Below are 22,118 nucleotides of genomic sequence, written 5' to 3'. Positions count from 1 at the left end.
TTTCAAGTGCAAGAGGGGAAAAACAACTAATTTTGCCTTTAATTAGTTCATTTCTCATGTGTGTGTGAGATCATTCTCTTTTACTGATTCTTTTCAAGCTCAATAAAGAAATTTCTAATTATATAAGAGAAGTAAAAGGACTCACAAACAGTGGCATAGCCACACATGGTAATGGGTGGCTATGAGAAAATTATACGAATTATATGAATAAAAATGTTATCTTCATATGTATATGTATATAATAAATCTTAAATACTTTTAACCAAATTTTTGACTCCATCATTATTTACAAAGAGTCTTTTCACTTTGTATTACCAACTATTATAATACAAATACCAACAATCTAATACTCCTTTGTGTTCATTTTACTTGTTATGATTTTTCTTTTACACGCCACTTAAAAGAATATTAACTATAAAAGTAATTTGATATTAAATTATTTATTTATTTATTTTTAATCTCAATTTAATACAATTGTCTATATCACATTCACACTTAATCTCTCTCTCTCTCTACATAGTACTCGTAAAGATAAAAACTACTCCATAATTAATTTTACCTTAATACAGCTATTTTTAATAAGTAGTATATATGACTAAAATGTAAGCTAGTGTAAAAAATGAAAAAGAAATGGAGTGATAGTAGTAAAATGTTGGTAACAAAAATAAGTTAATTAATGTGAGAATTAAGAAAGCTCCAAACCCACCGCTAGCCAAGCTGTCCTATTATTTTGTAGTGTCCTTTTCTCATCTTAACTCAACATCTTCTCATGTAGGGTCTCATCGATAGCTATGTAGATCTTTCTATTAACTCCTCCCCCCCACCCCACCCCTAATCTTCTCTCATAAAATAAATATAATCTCCACTTTATATATATATATATATATTTCTTTTGTTTCCATCGGTGTCCGGAGCCCACATTGGAGCTCCAACTAAATCCGGATAGCGCTCTGCAGGGTCCATTCAGGGGTGACGCTCCCAGCATAATTTTTTTCATACCCACGGCTCGAACCCGAGACCTCTAGTTAAGGGTGAAACACTCCCACCAGTGCACCACAACCCATGTTGGTCACTTTATATATCTATATATGTATCCTCTAGAGTATATAATTTTTGTAATTAATAAATAAAGACTTTGACTTGTTGTGTGCTTGTTTATTACTCAATTTTACACTATCTTTTCTCGTCCACAACTTTCATTTATCGTACAATAACTCCAGGTAATATAAATGGAGGAAGAAACTCTACCCCTTTTTAGTCTATATATCATTTGAATTCCCTTCATGACAAGTTACTACTACTAAAGTTATAGTAGTATTTTGTATGGCAATTGTCCCTTTTACTACAAACATGAGTCAATCCCAACAACAACATCAACAACAAGATGATGATGATAACATCAACAACACTATTAAAGGAGATGATGATGATGATGATCATGAACATGACATGGTCATGCCTGGTTTTCGATTTCATCCTACTGAGGAAGAACTTGTTGAGTTTTACCTTCGCCGTAAGGTTGAAGGAAAACGTTTTAATGTCGAACTCATCACTTTTCTTGATCTTTATCGCTATGACCCTTGGGAGCTTCCTGGTATATACTACTACTATTCATTTTCTACATCCTCTTTTTTTCTCTTCCAATTTCCGATTTCTTTCCTTTCTACATAATAGTATCAGTCAGAAGCAGATTCAGAATTTAAATTTTAACACAAGTTCAATCTTTAAGGTTTTCTTAGATTGAACTTATGTAATTATAAGTTCATAATTCAATATACTATAGTCTATAACAAAAATGTTTTGTTTTTAATTGAACTTGTTGAACAAATTGATACATCTCCTTTTAGGTTGTGACGGATGGAGTATGGATTCATCTTAACTCAATACTTTCGATGCAGATGATAATTATTAGTATATATATATAAATCAAGTAAAACTACAACAAATAGTTTATCTGAATGATTATTTTTTAAAATATTAAGTTTGAACCCTAGATCCGCCTCTGCTTTTGGGTGCTAGCACATAATTTGGAAGTTGATTGTATACATAAGTTTGTTTGTGTATTTTGTTTGGTTTTAGCTTTGGCAGCAATTGGAGAGAAGGAATGGTATTTCTATGTGCCAAGAGATAGGAAGTATAGAAATGGAGATAGGCCTAATAGGGTTACAACATCAGGCTATTGGAAGGCTACTGGAGCTGATAGAATGATTAGAACGGAGAATTCGCGGTCGATTGGCCTGAAAAAGACATTGGTTTTCTACTCAGGGAAGGCTCCTAAAGGCATAAGAAGTAGTTGGATTATGAATGAATATCGTCTTCCACATCATGAGACTGAACGCCTACAAAAGGTACTATTTAGTATCACTAGTTTATGACTTTATTCAATATGTCTTAGTTTCAAATGGTTCATTACAAAACCTAGTCAGAGATCTCATGTTTTTTTAAACATCTCAGAAATATTCCGTCATAATTAGTTAGCATAGTCAAACCAACTCTTACACGAGCTCCCAGACATGGGTAAACTAGGGTCACTTTTGATTCTGCTTCGTCACTCAATAAATTTATTGAGTTTCTTAAATGTAAGACACAGAAACGTCCAACCAATTGAAGTTGTACATGTAAAGTTATGAATGGGAATTGACCTGCTCCACTCTTTAAATTCACAGGCACAAGAGGTCAAATTCCGATTGTTATATAAACTACTAATATGTATTACATTTTTATTTTTTTTCAGGCAGAAATTTCACTTTGTCGTGTCTATAAAAGAGCTGGAGTGGAAGATCATCCATCTCTCCCAAGATCACTTCTAACAACAAGAGCATCATCTTCTTCTTCTTCTAGAGGAACAACTTCCATCAAGAAACAACAAGTACAACAACAAGATTCGTCTTTAATCTCTCCATTATACTTAGGACAATCTTCCCAACAACAAATCGACGAAAAATTAAGTACTGAAACAAGTGCAAGTAGCACTAGTACTGATCACCATCACCATCATCATAACCATCATGTTGCTACATCACTCGGGCTCAATTCCCTCTCAAATTCCTACACTAACATCGCGTTAGACCCTATTGGGAGCGCGGTCAACTCATCCCTAAATATCACAACATCTACCTTGACACCTTTCACTTCATTAGTAGCAACAACAAATAATACTGATGATCTCCATAGACTAATCAACTTAGACCAAGTCGTCGCGTTTCATAATAATCAACACCATTTTCATCCTCCTCCTGGTGTTGTACCCCAACAATATCCTCCATTGTTATTGCAACAACCACAATTAGCACCACAATCTTTACTTCATCAAGGATCACTTCCGCCTTCTGCGGCCGCGGCTTTTTCAGACAGATTGTGGGAATGGAATTCAATTAATCAAACAGATGGAAGCTGCAAAGATGATCACTACCAAGACAATAATCCCTTCAAGTAATTTCATGATCATTAAACTGCACATATACAACATATATTATATATCTACTGATATTTTTAATTTTACTAGCAAGCTAGCTCTATGATCAAATTAAATAATGTGTGTGTGGTATCTTTGTTATTAGGGTTTTGGTTAGTTCTGATTAGTTAGGGTACTATTATTAAGCTATTGTAATCTTTCTAATTACTTTCTGTACTTGATGAAATTAGATATGTGCTAATTAAGTTAGCTCTAAAGTTTAATTCATCTTCTTAGGGTTTGATTTTTAAATTTTATGGGGAGTATGGATGGACCTTTTTTTTTTATATAGGATTATAACTTTAATTTAACTTTTCATTAAGTAAGATGAAAAACCAGCTACTACTTTCATGAAGAAATATTTTAGGAATCAAAGCAATGTGTCTTGATGTCCCTTTGCTGATTATTCAGGTAGCTGGCCATAGATAAACTATTGATCCCCTCTCGACTCAATTTATGTGATCCACTTTTTTTTTTAATCTGTCAAAGTATAGCACATGAATTGAGAAAGAGAGAAGTATTTTCTATAGATGACACAAAATGACTTTTCCATTTGGTTGTTAAAATTATATAAAAGTATTAATTAAAAAAATATCAATTGATTGTGATCAAATTCCTACATGCCATGTTACTCAAAAAGAAACTAAACAAAAAAGAAGAAGAAGAAACAGAAGCAAAACAAAATAAAAGAGTTCTGTCTCATGTTATATGTAGATCATGTGAAAAAATTAGCCCATGAAATTATAATTCATCCAATGCGTTTAAGTTTGTGTTGATTATTAGTACGTACCAAAAAATATATATATAAAAAATAAATAAAACAATTAAAACTTAGAAAGAATTAGGCGAATTAAGTTTTGACCCATATTTTAGTTCATTTATGCTCATGTCAATTTCAGTTCAAATAACTTTTAGAGGGACAATCCATTTTAATCTCCCTAAATTCAGCATAATCTGTTCATTTGACACCTCTAGACTTACATGCACATATAGAAGTTTTAGGAATGAAAATGGATGCAGTCAGTCTGGTTCCAATATACACACTGTTATTCATAAGAATTAATAATGATGCAATTATTGATTCACAGACTTGTGAAGAGACAAAGCTAGAATGCAAAATGTTGGAAAATTAAGGAATACTTGGAGTTGGACCCATAAATATATTTTCACAAGCCAACATCTAAATAGAAGACAATTAATGCTTAGTGTCAAGATTTGCCTAAATATATAGTTTTGGCAGTAACTAAAAAATTTCATTGTTTAGTAATAAATCAGTTTTAAAGGTAATTAATTTTTCCTGGTTGTATCCATATATAGCTACATTAATTCTTTGGATTATTATCTGTCCTATTGGTTAGACTGAAAAGTTTTTTACATATAGATTTGCTATTGACACTACTGCTAAGTGCTATATAACTTATGAACTATGCTCTTTCACCTATGTTATACTCTATGTTAATTTGGAGATGTCCATGGAGGGAAAATGAATGTTTCGAGCTGAATTTAAATAGGTTAAAATGAATTAAATCAATGAATGAGTTATGGTCCAATCTTTTAATTTTAAGAAATTACTTACTTACGCTGAGATGAACTAAGTGAAACTAGGTTAAGCAAAATTTATTTTCTTATAATTTGTTTAATTACTAAACAAAACTAATATTTTTATTTTTATTTTTTTGTTATACTTATATATAACATACCTAAAAAGGTTTTTTTTTTTTTTTAAAAAATACTTTTACAAGATTTTTCACAGATCAATTTAAGCCAACTTTTGGGCAGATCATTTTAGGCAAATTTGAATGAATTACATTTTCATAGGCTAATTTTATTATCTCAAAGAGAAGTCCATAGAACATAACGTGCATGTTGTGTCATTTTTTTGTGCCCCTATTCAATTCCGCGTGGATATAGATCGTGCATGTTCTTTGTTTCTACCAATGCTACTTTACACGGCGAAGCTAGTAAGGCTCAAGGGATTTATCCAAATTCTTTTTAACGGAAATTTATATTATTTATATTTGATTAAAATTATATTTTATGTATATTTAATAAATATTGAACTACCGTCAACTTCTTTATGTGTCTACTTCTTCATAATTTAAACCCCTGGATGAAAATCATTCTCCGGTCACTAAGTCTCTCTTAATGAATTGTGTGACCAACTCAATTAAAAACATATTTTCTCCGTTCACTTTTATTTGTCATGTTGCGTTTTTCGAAAGTCAAATTGACCAATTTTTAAAACTAAATTAGATTACATTAATTCGAGATTTTGAACAAAAAAATTATATGTTCAAAAACCATAGGAAAAGTACTATAAATTGCAATTTTTTACATATCAATATGATGAAGAAATATATCATAAAATGTTAGTTAAAGTTCTTATAGTTTGACTCTAAAAAGAAAAACTATGACAGTTAAAAGTGGACGGAGTACTTTCTAGATGAGTACTAGTTTCTCACAAACTACTGTTTGATTGTCAATTTTTTTCTAACTAAAGGGTCAAAGAGTTATATATATAATTCCTAATTGGAGAACTTCATATTTGTTTGCAAAAATGAAATATAATTATAAATGATTAGGCGGCCAAAATAAACTGTAATTTCACATGTTGCAAAGGGAAAAACGTGATTTAGTAAGTATGTATATATATTTGCAATGTTAATTTCATTGTTAAGGCATCTTCAAAATTCACCAATAATTGGCGGTCCATCTCACATTCATATAATATATACTATACGATAGATACGTCGTGATTGTGCAGCAATAATGCATGTAGTACTGGGATTAAAGTTTATTTAGTAATATTTTATATAAAATTGTAAAGTCAATAATTAGTACTCTACTTCTTCATCTTTAATATGTGTCTCGTTTTGATTTGACACAAAATTTAAGAAAAAAATAATAATTAAATTTTGGTATTAAACATGACGTACATGTGAAAAGTTACAATTAAAGAGTTATAAAAAAAACATTTTAAAACTGAATTTAAAAAATAAGTAAAACAAATAAATTGAAACGATATATATAATCTATGACAAGTCAAGAGAAATACGACCCTTTTAATGTCGTCTTATTAGACAGATTCAGAATTTTGAGTTTATGGATTTTGAAGTTTAAAGAAGATAAACTCATTGAACTCTCTATGATAAATTATTTGTACAAATCAAGTGAATTTTTGAACTATTAAATTTTGTCGAATCTGTAGCTAGAACTCTAACTTCAAAGTTGTAAGCAAATTTGCTGAGATTTTTTTCTTATTAGACGAAAAAATGAAGACTAGGAACTTGAATGTATACATTTAGAATAGAAAAAGTAGAAACATATCTGATATCAAGAAAGCATGTTTGAAGTGTTATAAGAAGTTATAATTAAAAAAAATCAGGATACAATACTTTTAATCTTCAATATTTAAGTCCTATAGATTAAAATTAATTGACAATATATACTTGTATACATATGTATACAGAAATAGTTATGTTTAGAGTTGAACTGGAGCTGATAAAAAACATTTCTAGATATTCATTTATGATATGATTATCAGTTATATAGGGGTATGTTATTACACAAAAATGACAACTCATTTTAGAAATAATTTTGTACTCAGTTGTTAGCAGCAATTACAAAACAGACATCAAACATAACCTGTAAGTTACATTAATGTTGTGTTGGTAGCGTCAACATCCCGTCTATGGCAAGGCCCACGAGGGCCTAAAGTAGTTTAGGTTGGAGTTATGATTGAACATAACACGTGCTTGGTGTACTAAGCTAAAAAAAAAATTGCGTCTTTGCTATCAACTATAACTTTTGGCATAATAATAAATACTTGATTCTAACAAGTGGTATTAGAGTCACAACGATTATACCACAAGCCAAATAAGTTGGAGACAAAAGTACTACTTTGGAGAGCATTTCTCATTCTCAGTAGTAGTAGTTCAGAATTAATAGTGATCATTCAAGTAGTTTGAGTGAGTTACACTCTATCCTCTCCAAAGTCCAGATCACATTTTAAAATTTCATTAGATATATTGTTGTTGAGTTTAATCGCGAACGTAAAAAATATCGGATAACATATCAAGGAGTACTCCAGCTAGATCAATTCAACAAGTTGCAGAGCAGTAGAATGTACGCACATTTTATCTTACCCCTAAGTTGAAGACTTCAACTAATTTTAGGATAAATTTCACAATTAATCATATAACTTTGACTCTTTTTTTCTTTCACTAATAAAGTCATATAGCTATGATTTCGAATATAAAAATCATTACACTTTCACTAATTCACACCAAAATCACAATTGTCGAAAATAAACTTTTCGATGTAATGTTTTTTCTCCACAATAAACGTGTATTTATTTTTTATTTTATGTAAATCGCAAGTTATAGTCTATCTCAAGTCCAAATAAAAGAGAAAAATTATCCAAATGGGCCAGCATGGATATAGATGAATCGTTTTCCAAGTCCAATTTGTAGAAAGATATTTGTGATTTTTGTGAGTTAGTAAAAGTACCGTGATTTTTATTTTATGTTAGACATTACAATTATGTAATTTTGGTGGAAAAACTAAAAAGTCGTAAGCATATAACCATTAGTGAAATTTTACCCTAATTTTCTGCTATCTACTATCTCTCACTATATTGAATAACTACGTTCACAAAAAAATTAAACATACAAAAATTCGCCTCCAATAACAATTTAAACCTAAAACTTTATAATTTCACTAGATAAAACTTTTGAATGTACGTCTGTGACTCGTGAGTGCACATCAATTTTTTTTAACCCTTTATACTTTATAACTTGAAAAAGGGAGAATTTCGCAAATAGTCACTATAATTAACTTAATTAGGCTCCTTGACTATAGTTTAAGTTACCTCGTTTGTATAATTCACGAATGAATTTGTATAATTTGCGAATGAATTTGTATATTCGCGGGTACGTTTGTATAATTGAGCTATTTTTGTATAAACTTGAACTAACAAATTTATACAAATGCAAACTGAACATTAAACCATTATACAAACTATATTATACAAAATTACATTATACAAAAGTTATACAAATTTTGAATTATACAAACGTGTGAATTATACAAAGTTGAAACTGCAACCCACATGATTATCACTGCATGTTGATAGCGAGTGATAATCAACTAAAATTATAGTTATTATGATTAATTAACTAGAGTATATATTTACTTAACTATGTAATTTCCTTTTAAAAAAGAAGAAGAAGAAAAGAGCGAAGACCTTTCGATAACTAAAATCCAAGTAGTTATCCGTGCTATTTATATCCCCACAACTTTTATTGAAAACAACAAATGTCAAAATCAAAACCTACAAATACAACATCATAGTTCTTTTTTTTACTCCGTTTACTTTTATTTTAAAAATACTTTTAAAATTAAAATATAACTTTTTTATATTTTATTTTAATATTAATTATTTATTTTTCAAATTATTTTTAAAATCCAACACTACACAGCGATTATAATAGATATTATAATAAATTACTCATATCAATCATTATTTTTTTAAAAAAAATTAAAAATTAAAAATGAACAAATAGAGTAACATCTTTTTTCCTAACAAATAAAATAAGAGAATTTTACACAAATCTCATAGTCTTAAGAGCTAATAACTTTATATTTTTATTCTTTTCCAAATTATATAAAAAAAAAAAACTCTTAAATTTGGTGTTATTCGAATACATCGCGTTTTGATTTTGGTTACATCACTCAACGTCCCGATACATCACGTATCGATTTTGAATACATCACTTAACGTCTAGATACATCGCTTACATCTTGATTTTGGTGAAATCCAAATACATCACAGATTGTCTCGATACATCGTGTCCCGATTTAAAATACATCGTTCAACATCTAGATACATTACGTCTCGATTCAAATAGATAATCAATGTCTCGATACATTACATATGTCTTGATACGTTGCGTAAAGTGATGTATCTGAAAATGTGAGAGAATAGAGATTTTTGTAATTTTTTTAAATCATAATTTTTTTAGAGAATAGGGTAAAATAAGTTGGATATGAATGTAATTTTTCCATAAAATATTTTCAAAGTTGGAGTATAGTATGATTTGAACTAGAAATAAAAAGACTTTTTACATCAGATTTCTGACAATTTTTTTTTTTTTACCAGTAGAGAGTAGTGATACACAATATCTGTTTTTACCAAAAAACGAACAAAAAATAAATAAAATAAAGACAGATAAGAAACTAATCTATTTACCAAAATCCCTTTCCCTCTCTTCCCGCTGTTTTGGTCTCATTCTCCTCTTTCTCTCCCTACAATTTCTGCAACTTTACTTCTTACAATTTTCTCATAAAAATCTAAGCTTTTTCTTTATCAAATCTTCATTTTCACTTCACATAGCAAACTAGTTTTCATATTTTGAGCAACATGAAGTGGAAACTTTAGTTCTTGGGGAAAACCCTAATTTATTTCAACCACTTCTTGTTTTTTTTTTTTCAAAGACTCAATTTTCTTCTTCTTGTGGGGTTATTAGAAATTGCGTGTAGACAAGGGTAGTATGGAAAATTCGGTACCCAGGACTGTAGAAGAAGTATTCAGCGATTTCAAAAGTCGTAGAGCTGCTTTAATTAAAGCACTTACCACAGGTTTGTAGTTTTGTTTTTTTAATTCTCATGAACTTTTATGGGTTTTTGAGCTTAATTACTTTCTGGGTGTTTCTGAATTTTGTTGGGTTTTGCTAATTTTTTGATATTTTTTTTTAAAAATAAAATAATATTGCAGATGTTGAGAAGTTTTATCAGCAGTGTGATCCTGGTGAGTTTCTGTTTCTCGTTTTTAGATTGGATTGTTGTGGTTCATCAATATTTGCATAGTTGGTGGTTCTGTTTTATTGAGCTTGAGGTGTATTTCTAAATGTAGTATATTTCTTATAAGCTATAAGCTATAAGCTTTTAATTTTTGGGATTATTGTCTTCATATAAAAAGGTGTTCATGTTCCTACTGTATCTTGGAATTTCATCGTCAAATGTGGTAGAAGTGATTGAGCCACATGATTAGGACTTTGTGGCTCTTAACATTTTAGAATTTTATAATTTGCTTCTTGTCCTGATTTTGTGTCTGTTTTGTAATTTCAATTTCGTTGTTCTAGGGAGTGGCCTAAAACATTTGGTTAGAGCTTTCTGGCTGTTGGCATCATTTTTTTCATTTGTCTTCTTTGGCTTTTATGCAAGAACAGAAAGATCATATCTTTGTTAAGTAGTTTATTGCTTCAATTGAAAAAGCAATTCTTCTGCATTCTTACTGTATCTTGGAATTTCATTGTCAAATGTGGTAAAAGTGATTAAGCCACTTGATTAGGACTCTGTGACTCTTTAACATTTCAGAATTTTATAATTTGCTTCTTGTCCTGTTTTTGTGTCGGTTTTGTTATTTTTATTTTCTTGTTCCAGGGAGTGGCCTAAAGTTAGAGCTTTCTGACTGTTGATATCATTTTGTCATTGATGTTCTTCTTTGGCTGTTATGCAGGAATGGAAAGATCGTATCTTTATTAAGTAGTTTATAGCTTCAATTGAAAAAGCAATTCTTCTGCATTTACAACAGAATTATCATGATTTCAAACTGCATTCCAGAACATGAATTGTAAAAGTGAGATCATTACTTAGAATTTTATGTCATTTACAGTGTTGTCAAAGGCGCGCTTAAGCCTTGAAAAAGAGGCTCCAAACGTGTTGAGGGCTTCGACTCACTTAATGTGCGTTTTAGTGTCATCGTTAAGGATCTAAGACAATTTTCCTGAGGAGGCATTTAACAATTGATATTTCACTTTATTGTGAAAATGTTCAATTTCTTTGTCCATAGATTTGTTATTCATGCTTATATTTATTAGTCTTGTACTAATATTTTTTTTATTTTTATGTTTTTTGTATTTTTTTCAATTTGGATCCTTTTTCATTAAAGCCCACGCTTTATTTGTGTTTAAAGCCCCAACGGACCTTAGCTTTTTTGCGCTTTTTGCTTTTGATAAATTGGTCATTTAGTTAGGATGTCAATGTCATAAGTGTTCTCATCGTAATCCTGTGTATCAATTCTCAAGGAAGTAGAGATGTAAAACTTCTTTTATGTAGCAGTGATCATCATTTCTCTATCACAGTGACGCAGTGTCTCCAACCATCATTAATCTTGTTTATGATGTGGGTAAAAGCGCATATGATTGCATATTATTGCAGTGTGAAAGCACTTCGATGTTTTCATGACTTTTTAAATGTAAATGCATGCATTTGCTGTATACGTATTTAAGGTTTCTGGAGGCAGGTAGTTACAGTGGGTGGGTATTGTACTGTCACCTTATGATTAATAAACGTTCTTGTCTTCTTTTTTTTCTCTTTCTTGGTAAGTTTTTTTTGTTTTTTTGTTTTTTTTTGGGGGGTTGGGGAGATTCTGTTATTTCTGGTCTATGGAAAAACATGGAAATTCTTAGTTTGTATTTGGCAGTTTCAGAGATGTTTTTTTGTGCCAGCACTCGTTAATTGTTTTTGAAGTATTTGGTATAGCAGTGAAACATACCGTAACTTTATCCTGAACATTTGACTCCTTTCTTTTTTGTGGTGTCTAACTGTTTTTATATATTTTATAATCTCTTTAAAGAACTCTATTTAAAGAACTGGTTTACATTCTTTATTTCATTTTGCTCCCATTTATGGAACTGCTGATTATGACCTTTGTGACGATGTATATCAATAGACTACTCCCTCTCTGTATCAAACAGTTGTGTCAGTCCTTATGATAATATCTCTCTCTTAAATGTTCTTAGTCCTTCTCTGGAAGTTTTAAGGATAATAGGTTTTGCTTTTGTGTTGCATTATTCTTCTCCCCTTGGTTTCCAGTTTACCCTCTTTGTTTCCTTGCTTTTGAGGCTTGTTGTGTGTTTCCCCTCACTGGATGTTCAATTCTTGTTATTTTAGATCACTTATGCAGATCATTTGTGAATTGTTTATGAGAATTTCTGAATTTAACCATATGTATACTTTCAGAAAAGGAGAACTTGTGTCTCTATGGGCTTCCTAATGAAACATGGGAAGTAAACCTCCCGGTGGAAGAGGTCCCTCCAGAACTTCCGGAACCAGCATTGGGCATAAATTTTGCACGTGATGGAATGCAAGAAAAAGACTGGTTATCACTTGTTGCTGTTCACAGTGATTCATGGCTGCTTTCTGTTGCATTTTACTTTGGTGCAAGGTTTGGGTTCGGCAAGAGTGAAAGGTAAAATAACATCCACCCTCTTTCCCGTGTCTGTTTGGTAATTTTTGCTCGCATTTCTTTTTATCTTCTGGGGTTTATCTAGTGACATATGTTGGGCTATTTCTTTCCCATAGCAGTTCCCCTCATGCTTCTTAAAATTCATCTCCCCAAGCATTTGGTGCATCCAGAACTTGTATGCTTCATTGATCAATTTTAGGGAGATAAGCTTCTGTGATTGCTGTCCTTTTTTTTCTTCCATAGCTGAGATAATTTTCCATGAAAAATCACTGAAGAAATTTAGTCAACAATCATGTATGAACGTCTCTTTTCCAGAACTGTACTTTCTAACCCATACAGTTAGAGCTCCCTTTTTCCCTTTGATCTCTGTTGAAGAAATAGGTATATGTTTCCTTTTTGTTGTCTTCTTGCTTACCACGTAGTGTTTGACCTGTTTGTTGCCTCTCATTGAGGTATGTTAACCCAGCAATCAATCAATCATGAACTAGGCCTAATCCCAGATAAGGTGGGTTTGATTCCCTTATCTGCTTCATCTCTCCAAGATTCAGTATTTAGAATTCATCATAATTAGACGAGCTTATGCTAGCCGTTAATCTACTCCAATCCTTCTGCTTCATCGACATATTAAGGCTCTTGTTGACAGTTGTGACTGATTGATGGTGTTGAGTTTAAAACATCTTTTTCATTCTAAGGATATACTTTATATACAAAAGCACCAAGAAGGTGCAAATATATTGAGTTTATAACAGTAAAACTCTGAAGTATAAGTATTAGCTGTAATTAGGATTACTAAGTTGGAACTCTGGAATGGAGAATTTCTAGCAGTGAGATTATTTGGGCAATATGTAGAAGTCCACCTTCATCCAAAGTTCATTTAGTCAGTGTTTCATATTTTCTGTGTCATGTAAAGATGATAAGATGTACTGATAAGCTGGAGTTGCTTTGAAAGTTGACAACACCATCAAGAGAATTTGGAAGATGATACCTGCAGCCATTTTTTGGAGTATCTGGAATGATAGGAATAGAAGATGCTTTGATGAAATATACAACTACCTACCAATCTCTAAAAGCTAATTGCCTCATGTTTTTGTATAGTTGGTTTATTTATCCCCTCTAGATTCCCCTGGTTCCTTTCTGCACTGTGTCAGCTCCCTGACTCGTAACTAGCAATGTAAAGGAGAGCTGACCCTTTGCTACTGTACTGTAACTATTATGCATCTACTTGATGCCTGCAATGTAATAATTACTGTTCATAAAAAAAAAAAGATGTCTTATTTCTTTGTCTTGGTGACCATACTGATGACTTGTTGCAGTGAGATTCCAGACATCTTCCATTTTTTGGTTTCTATAGAATTTGATTATCATTACCATATAAATATGGAATATAGATTTGTAAAGCCCTTTGTCCTTTCACTATTCTGGAGAAGGTTATTAGGTGCTAGTTATTAGACAAAAGCAGTTTCATTTGCATAGTGACATAGTTTGTGGCATCATTGGATCAGATAATATTTGGTTTAGAAGCAAGGATGCCTGACATGTTGAGATGCTTACCTTCAGCTGGTGTTTTTGGATGTATCATCATTGAATAAAATAGTATGCTGAGTGAACAGTAGTTCAGACATGTTGAGAGATCATTCTGTTATTATTGGCTGTAGCATCATTGAATAAGTTAGTGCTTAGTTGAGTAGGCAAAGAATGTCAAACATGTCGGGACAGCACAAATGTATAATACTTGGAGCAATTTTTGAGTAGCAGGTCTTTTGCCCCTCTTTTATACCCTTGGGTTGTCTACTTTTTGTATCTGCTGCTATTGTAGGTTAGAGAAATTTCTGGATGTGAAACTATGACTGAAATCATTATAAGCTGGATTTTATACTGGGAAACTGGTGCATGAGATTCCGTGATCATGTGTACATGTCCAGAAATGTTCAACTTAAATTTGGCTTATATTTTGTCAAGTGTATGGATAGTTTGCCTAGCTAGTCCAATCTCATAAATGTGTCTTCCACTGGTTAAATGGTTATCTGAGATATATTTAGAGAGAATAATTGCTTTATTTTGGAAATCATGTATACAGGAAGAGGCTTTTCCAAATGATAAATGATCTCCCAACAGTGTTTGAAGTTGTTACCGGAGCTGCTAAACAGACACGTGATCCCCCTCACAACAATAGCAGCAAAAGCAAATCAAGTGGAAAGGTTCTCATATACTTAACCTAACATATAGAATTACTGTTTCGTTTTTTCCATTTTGTTTGAGCATATGTTTTCTGCATCCTCTTTGATTTGCAGCCTCGACAGCCAGAGTCCCAACTCAAGGCAGTAAAGGTGTCTCCACCTAAAATGGAGAACGACAGTGGGGAGGAGGAAGAAGAAGAAGAGGATGAACAAGGAGCAACTCTCTGTGGAGCTTGTGGTGATAATTATGCGACTGATGAATTCTGGATTTGCTGTGATATTTGCGAGAGATGGTTCCATGGAAAATGTGTGAAGATCACTCCAGCTAAAGCTGAGCATATCAAGCAGTACAAGTGTCCTAGTTGCAGTAGCAAGAGAGCTAAAGTCTAAAATTTGTGGCAAGAACAATTAAGTGGTGATGTTGGAAGGTCTAGGAGTTTTAGCTCAATTATCAAATGTCAAAAGTTAAATGTTTGCTGATGGAATTGGGATGTCCATTTCATGAACATTTGCTTTCTGTTATCTTGCTTTCGGATTGTGTTTTTAGATTAAAAGAAATTGTGCCTGTTATCATCTTGTGTTTGAAGATCCATTTTCACTTTTTACTTTTGTATTTATTATGAGGAATTCCAAAACTTTTGTGGTAGTTTTGAGTACCGGAACAACGACCTGCTTAAAACTTATGAAGGTCTATCCTTTATACCAGTCCACCATGACTACAAGCTTTTAATACCCCAATATAGGTTATTCTATCTGCTTCAATATTTTCTTTCTTCATCTTCTACAACAATTCAACAGCTTCAATCACATTGCCATAAGCTCTTAGCATTCCAATCTGCTGCAACAGCTCTCTCAGGAATTTCATCAAACTGTTGCTGTGCAATCTCCAAAGAATAAAACTTTCCATACATACCCATAATCGCATTCCGAATGAACCTACCCAACCATGACCTCTTTTGATAGTATGTTATAACCTTTGTAAATTGGAATAATCTAAGTGATTGACAGGAAGAACAATCCAGTGAAATCTCACACAAGTAGGATATGAGCAGTGTAGAGTATAAAGAAACCAGTGAAGAAAACATATCGAGATGAACAATAACAACAAAAAAATAACATAAAACATATTGATATCAAAAGCAAGAACTATAAGAATAACCTAATACACAACTTCCGAATTGGATCTTAGTCGATACGTATGAAAAAAAGAAATTCAGTCTAACTTGATTTATCAAAAAATGTAAAAACTAGTGAAAAAGCTACTCACCTTAATTCAATATTGGAGTTCGTCTTTATACTCAAATCACCGCCTTGCTATGATTTATTTCATCAGAAGAAATATTTACGCAACCCAATAGGTACACTTGCTCTCTCACATCTATTATAATCTCTTCCCTCTTTCTCTAACTTAATCTCCGCTTTTTCACCAATAAGTTGATTTGCAAAATAAAACTAGTATACTAGTAACAAACAAATCAGTCAAAACCCTGAAAATTAATCCCAAAATTAGTTGGGAACCGTAAATAAAGACTAATTTTTAGGTTAGCAAATTCAACTTACCATAACCCAGAAAAAAAGGATGAAGATTCCTTCCGAAGGAACAATGGTGCAATTGAAGCCAACAATTCTTTTGGACCAGCTTGCGCATTTTTAACTAATTACATGTGTTCTCTTAAAACTCTCACCATATCACTCAATTTTGTTCATCAACAAAACTTTGTATCCAAATCGATTCTCAAATCATTTTTCACGATTATTAAATTAAAGGTATATTTAACTTTTTAAAAACCCTTATACTGTTCAAATTTGAGTAAAAGTAAAACCTTTTGATAACTATAAAACCCAAATAAGCTATCCGTGGTATTTATATCCCCCAACTTTTATTGGAAACAACAAATGTCAAAATCAAAACCCACAAAACACAAACATCATAGCCTTCTTTTTTTTACACCTCTGTCTCATCATCAGACATGAAGAAAAGAAAAGAAGACAGAAGAATCCCTCTCCATTCTCCAAGGCAAAATCTTCATCCTAAATTCTAGTAATAAAATATTCTCAAGTTGGGAGTATTACTAAGTACTACTATAATTTAACAACAAATAAAAAGACATTTCACATCAGATTTCTGATCTCTCTGCCACATTTTTTTTTGAAAGAACCAATAGATCCAAGTATTCGTACACTAGTGCTACATGTATCTATTTACCAAAAAAAAAAAAAACTAAAATAAATGCTGCTGCTAAAACCCTTTCCCCACCACCCCACTTTCCTCTTTCTTCCTGCTGTTCTCTTTCTCTCTCTATATCCGTTTCTTACAATTTCTCTACTTACTTCTCACAGTTTCTCATAAAAATTTGAGCTTTACTCTTTATGAATCTTCATTTTCACAGTACATAGCAAACTAATTTTTAAGTTTGGGTAACATGAAGAGGAAACCCTAGTTCTTGGGGGGGAAAACCCTAATTTTCTTCAACCCACTTCTTGTTTTTTCTCAAAGACTCAATTTTTTTCTTGTGGGGTTGTTAGAAATATGGAAAATACGGTACCTAGGACTGTAGAAGAAGTATTCAACGATTTCAAAGGTCGTAGAGCTGGTTTAATCAAAGCACTAACTACAGGTTTGTAGTGTTGTTTCCTTTTTTTTTCTTAGAATTTTCATGCACTTTTATGGGGTTTTGAGCATAATTTCTTTCTGGGTGTTTCTGAATTTTGTTGGTTTTGCTAATTATGATGTTCTTGATTTTTTAAAAAAAATCATGCAGATGTCGAGAAGTTTTATCAATCGTGTGATCCTGGTGAGTTTTCTGCTGCTCAGTTTTGATGGATTGTTGTGGTCCATCAATATTTTCACATTTGGTTCTTCTGTGCTATGAGCTTGAGGTGTATTTCTAAATGCAGTATATTTCCTATAGGCTATAGCTTTAAGTTTTCCGGGACTGTTTCTTTATACTCCTGTTTTTTCTTTAAATTTCTGTTGTTTTATGTTCCTACTGTATTTTGGGATTTCATTGTCAATTTGGTTGAGCGATTAAGCGACTTGATTAGGACTTTGTGACTCTTATATTCCTATAAGAGTCAAGCTCATATATTTTCCTATAAGGCTATAGCTTTTAATTTCTGGGACTGTTTCTTTATATTCCTGTTTTTTCTTTAAATTTCTGCTGTTTAATGTTCCTAGTGTATTTTGGGATTTCATTGTCAATTTGGTAGAGTGATTTAGCAACTTGATTAGGACTTGTGACTTAATATTTCAGAATCTTATAATTTGCTTCTTGTCCCGTCTTTGTGTCAGTTTTGGAACTTCAATGTTGTTTGTCCCAAGGAGTGGCCTAGAACTCATGGTTAGAGCTTTCTGACTGCCTATATAATTTTGTCATTTGATGTTCTTCTTTGGCTGCCATGCAGGAATGGAAAGATCATATCTTTATTAAGTAGTTAATTGTCGCCTTCAATTTTGAAAGAGTAATTTTTCTGCATTTTCAACAGAATTATCATTATCTCAAACTGCATTCCAGAATATGAGTTGTAAAATGAGATCATTACTTAGAATTTTGTGTCATTTAGTGAGAATGTCAATGTCAGAACTGTTCTCGTTGTAGTCTTGATGACTTTTTGTCAATTCTCAAGGAAGAAGAGGTTAGAACTTCTTTTATGTAGCAATGATCATCATTTCTCTATCACAGTGGCAGAGTGTCTCCAACCATCGTTTATCTTGCTTACAGCAGCAACAACAACAACATACCCAATATAATCCCACAAGTGGGGTCTTGATTGTTTATCTTGTTTATGATGGGTAAAAGTGCATATGATTGGAGTGTTGAAACCACTTTGATGTCTTTATGACATTTTTTATGTTGATGCATTTGGTGTATATACATACTTAAGGTGTCTGGAGGCAGCTTAGTTAAAGTGGGTTGAAGTATGTGTTTTCTTTCCTTTTTTTTCTCTTTCTTGGTAAGTTTTTTCTCTCTTCTCTTTTTCATTATTCTTTGGGGTTTTGGTGGGTGGGGTGGGGATGGGGGGGAGGAGGTGAGAGTACTGTATTTCTGGTCTGTGAAAAAACAATTTGGAAATCCTTATTTTGCGTTTGGCAATTTTAGAGGTGCTTTTCTTGTGCCAGTATTCATTAATTGTTTTTGAAGTATTTGATATAGTAGGGAAACATACCGTGGCTTTATCCCGAGCATTTGATTCCTTTCTTTTATGCAGTGTCTAACTGTTTATACTTATTCGACAGTCTCTGTTAAAAACTCTATTTTGAAGAACTGGTCTAAATTCTTTATTTCGTTGCTGTTATTTATTTTGATCCCATTTGCTTAAATGTTCATTGTGACCTTTGTGACAATGATATCGATAGACTACTCCCTCTATATTTCAAACAGTTGTGTCGGCCTTTATGACAGTTTATATCTCTCTTTAATGTTTTTAGTCCGATAGATTACACAGTTATTTAAGGTTTCGTAGATAGTTTATTAAAGCCTGGAAGTTGTAAGGATAATTGATTTTTCTCTTGTGTTGCATCATTCTTATCCCCTTCATTTCACAGCTTGCCCTCTCTTTTTCCTTGTATAGAGGCTTGTTGGGTGTGTTCCTTCATTGGATGTTCAATTCTTGTTTTCTATATAGATCACTTATGCAGATCAATTATGAAGTGTTTATGACAATTTCTGAATTTAACTATGTTTACTTTCAGAAAAGGAGAACTTGTGTCTCTATGGGCTTCCTAATGAAACATGGGAAGTAAACCTCCCTGTAGAGGAGGTGCCTCCAGAACTTCCGGAGCCAGCATTGGGCATAAACTTCGCACGTGATGGAATGCAAGAGAAAGACTGGTTATCACTTGTTGCTGTTCACAGTGATTCATGGCTGCTTTCTGTTGCATTCTACTTTGGCGCACGGTTTGGGTTCGGCAAGAGTGAAAGGTAAAATAAAATCTGTTACCAATAGATTTCACCTTTATCGTTATAACTGTCTTGCAAACTTGGTCCTACCCATTATATTTTATTTGAATGTGTATGTTTTTCCTGTTTGATGGAAGACATTGGAGGCCTTGGGCTACCTTTTGGCAAATTTAAATTAGTGTTGTGCCATGTGCTTCCCTGCTATTAAATTCTGTGCGGATTTCCCGCCCTCCCTTCTATACTCTGTCTTTGCATTGTATATTAGGTAGATTTTGCTTGATTTCTTTTTATCTATTCAGGGGTGGATCTTGTGGCATAAGTTGAGCTACTTCTTTGCCATAGTTGTTCCCCTCAAGCTGCTTAAAACTCACATTTTTCCCGTTGGAGCTTACTTTTCATTTTTTGTTGAACTCCATGCTTACTAACTTAGAACTCTAGAATAGAGAATTGCTAGCAGTTAGATTATTTAGGCAATATATAGAAGTCCACCTTCAACCAAAGTTCATTTAGTGCGTTCACCTTCAACCTAAGTTCATTTGGTCAGTGTTTCATATTCTTTGCGTCATGATAGATGTGTTATTTCTTTGTCTTGGTGAGTATACTGATGACTTGTTGCAATGATATTCTTGGTGTGATCAGATTCCAGACATCTCCCATTTTTAGAAAATAGATGTGTTATTTCTTTGTCTTGGTGAGTATACTGATGACTTGTTGCAATGATAATCTTGGTGTGATGAGATTCCAGACATCTCCCATTTTTAGTTTTCTACTATAAAATTTGTTTACTATTATTACCTTTTAAATAAGGATTATAGATTTGCAATGCTCTTTGCCCTTTCACTCTTCTAGGAAGGTTATTTGGTGCTAGTTGTTACAAAAGCAAATCCATTCACTTAGTGGCATTCGTTGTGGCATCATTGAATAAGATAATGTTTGGTTCAGCAAAGCTAAGGATGCCTGACATGTCGAGATGTTTACCATCAGCTGGTGTTTCTGAATGTATTATCTTTGAATAAAATAGTGCTCAGCTGAGTGAACAGCAGAAGGTTTTCATCTTGAGAGAGGTTTACTGTCAGCTGTTATTATTGGCTGTAGCCTGTAGCATCTTTGAATATTAGTGCTTAGTGAGAAAGCGAAGGATGTCTAGCATGTCGGTACATTCAGGACGGCACAAATGCTGTATAATGATGGGAGAAACTTCCATGTAGCAGGTTTTGGTCCCTCTTTTCTACCCTGGAGTCCACTTTTTGTGTCTTCTGCCATTGTAGGTTAGAGAATATTGATGGATGTGAAAATATGACTGAAATCGTTGTAAGCTGGAGTTTATACTGGGAAACTGGTCGCATGGGATTCCATAATCATGCGTACATGTCCAGAAATGTCAACTTAAATTTGACTTATATCTGTCAAGTGTCTGGATAGTTTGCCTAGCTAGAGTCCAATCTCATTAATGTGCCTATGTTGCTCGGAGTGCATGTCGGATCCTCCAAAATTAGTGCATTTTTTGGAGGATCTGACACAAGTACGGCATCAATATTGGAGAGTCCGAGCAACATAGGTGGCTTCCAATATCTGATATTAATTTAGGGAGGATAATTGTTTTATTTTGGAAATCATGTATACAGGAAGAGGCTTTTCCAAATGACAAATGATCTCCCAACAGTGTTTGAGGTTGTTACTGGAGCTGCTAAGCAGGCACGCGATGCCGCTCACAACAATAGCAGCAAAAGCAAATCAAGTGGAAAGGTTCTCATATACTGGACCTAACATATATAGTTACTGTTTCTTTTCCCATTTTGTTTGAGCATATGTTTTCAGCTATTATCTTTGATTTTCAGCCTCGACAGCCAGAGCCCCAGCCCAAGGAAGTAAAGGTGTCTCCACCTAAAATGGAGGATGAAAGTGGGGAGGAGGAGGAGGAAGAAGAAGAAGAAGAGCAGGGGGCAACTCTCTGTGGAGCTTGTGGTGATAATTATGCCACGGATGAATTCTGGATTTGCTGTGATATTTGTGAGAGATGGTTCCATGGCAAATGTGTGAAGATTACCCCAGCAAAAGCTGAGCATATCAAGCAGTACAAGTGTCCTAGTTGCAGTAGCAAGAGAGCTAGAGTTTAAAATTTGTGGCAATTTTAGAGCAACATCAATTAAGTGGAGGTGTTGGAAGGTCTAGGACTTATAGCTCAGTTATCAAATGTAATCTATGTCAAAGTTAAATGTTTGCTGATGGAATTGGGATGTCCATTTCATGAACATTTGCTTTCTGTTATCTTACTTTCGGATTGTGTTTTAGATGAAATTTGTGCCTGTTATCATCTTGTGTTTGTGAATCTATTT

The 22,118-nt window shown here is 32.8% G+C and overlaps 3 protein-coding genes across 3 annotated transcripts; all 3 read left to right on the top strand.

Moving 5' to 3' along the window:
- The first annotated feature begins 1,204 nt into the window (after positions 1-1,204).
- LOC125853700 (NAC domain-containing protein 35) lies at positions 1,205-3,678 on the top strand. Its single transcript, XM_049533434.1, has 3 exons — positions 1,205-1,594; positions 2,080-2,348; positions 2,735-3,678. The coding sequence occupies exons 1-3, from the start codon at positions 1,324-1,326 to the stop codon at positions 3,434-3,436; spliced, it is 1,242 nt and encodes a 413-aa protein (XP_049389391.1). The 5' UTR covers positions 1,205-1,323; the 3' UTR covers positions 3,437-3,678.
- A 6,007-nt stretch (positions 3,679-9,685) lies between these two features.
- LOC125861670 (PHD finger protein Alfin1-like) lies at positions 9,686-15,451 on the top strand. Its single transcript, XM_049541525.1, has 5 exons — positions 9,686-10,093; positions 10,230-10,262; positions 12,479-12,707; positions 14,782-14,902; positions 14,996-15,451. The coding sequence occupies exons 1-5, from the start codon at positions 10,006-10,008 to the stop codon at positions 15,269-15,271; spliced, it is 747 nt and encodes a 248-aa protein (XP_049397482.1). The 5' UTR covers positions 9,686-10,005; the 3' UTR covers positions 15,272-15,451.
- Positions 15,452-17,122: 1,671 nt separating this feature from the next.
- On the top strand, positions 17,123-22,093 carry LOC125861659 (PHD finger protein Alfin1-like). Its single transcript, XM_049541516.1, has 5 exons — positions 17,123-17,499; positions 17,644-17,676; positions 19,575-19,803; positions 21,408-21,528; positions 21,621-22,093. The coding sequence occupies exons 1-5, from the start codon at positions 17,412-17,414 to the stop codon at positions 21,897-21,899; spliced, it is 750 nt and encodes a 249-aa protein (XP_049397473.1). The 5' UTR covers positions 17,123-17,411; the 3' UTR covers positions 21,900-22,093.
- Positions 22,094-22,118: the final 25 nt, after the last annotated feature.

Source organism: Solanum stenotomum, chromosome 1 (genome assembly GCF_019186545.1).
Source record: "Solanum stenotomum isolate F172 chromosome 1, ASM1918654v1, whole genome shotgun sequence".
In the NCBI taxonomy this organism is placed as follows: Eukaryota; Viridiplantae; Streptophyta; class Magnoliopsida; order Solanales; family Solanaceae; genus Solanum; species Solanum stenotomum.
Note: the sequence above shows the minus strand (reverse complement) of the source record. Positions and strands in the feature narration are given on the sequence as shown.

Excerpts from the sequence above, each read along its gene's own strand:
- LOC125861670 (XM_049541525.1), top strand. The coding sequence starts at position 10,006 with ATGGAAAATTCGGTACCCAGGACTGTAGAAGAAGTATTCAGCGATTTC. Across the intron at positions 10,094-10,229 it reads AATTAAAGCACTTACCACAG|ATGTTGAGAAGTTTTATCAG; the intron begins GTTTGTAGTTTT and ends ATAATATTGCAG. Across the intron at positions 14,903-14,995 it reads AAAGCAAATCAAGTGGAAAG|CCTCGACAGCCAGAGTCCCA; the intron begins GTTCTCATATAC and ends TTTGATTTGCAG.
- LOC125853700 (XM_049533434.1), top strand. The coding sequence starts at position 1,324 with ATGGCAATTGTCCCTTTTACTACAAACATGAGTCAATCCCAACAACAA. Across the intron at positions 1,595-2,079 it reads TGACCCTTGGGAGCTTCCTG|CTTTGGCAGCAATTGGAGAG; the intron begins GTATATACTACT and ends GTTTGGTTTTAG. Across the intron at positions 2,349-2,734 it reads AGACTGAACGCCTACAAAAG|GCAGAAATTTCACTTTGTCG; the intron begins GTACTATTTAGT and ends ATTTTTTTTCAG.
- LOC125861659 (XM_049541516.1), top strand. The coding sequence starts at position 17,412 with ATGGAAAATACGGTACCTAGGACTGTAGAAGAAGTATTCAACGATTTC. Across the intron at positions 17,500-17,643 it reads AATCAAAGCACTAACTACAG|ATGTCGAGAAGTTTTATCAA; the intron begins GTTTGTAGTGTT and ends AAAATCATGCAG. Across the intron at positions 19,804-21,407 it reads GGGTTCGGCAAGAGTGAAAG|GAAGAGGCTTTTCCAAATGA; the intron begins GTAAAATAAAAT and ends TCATGTATACAG.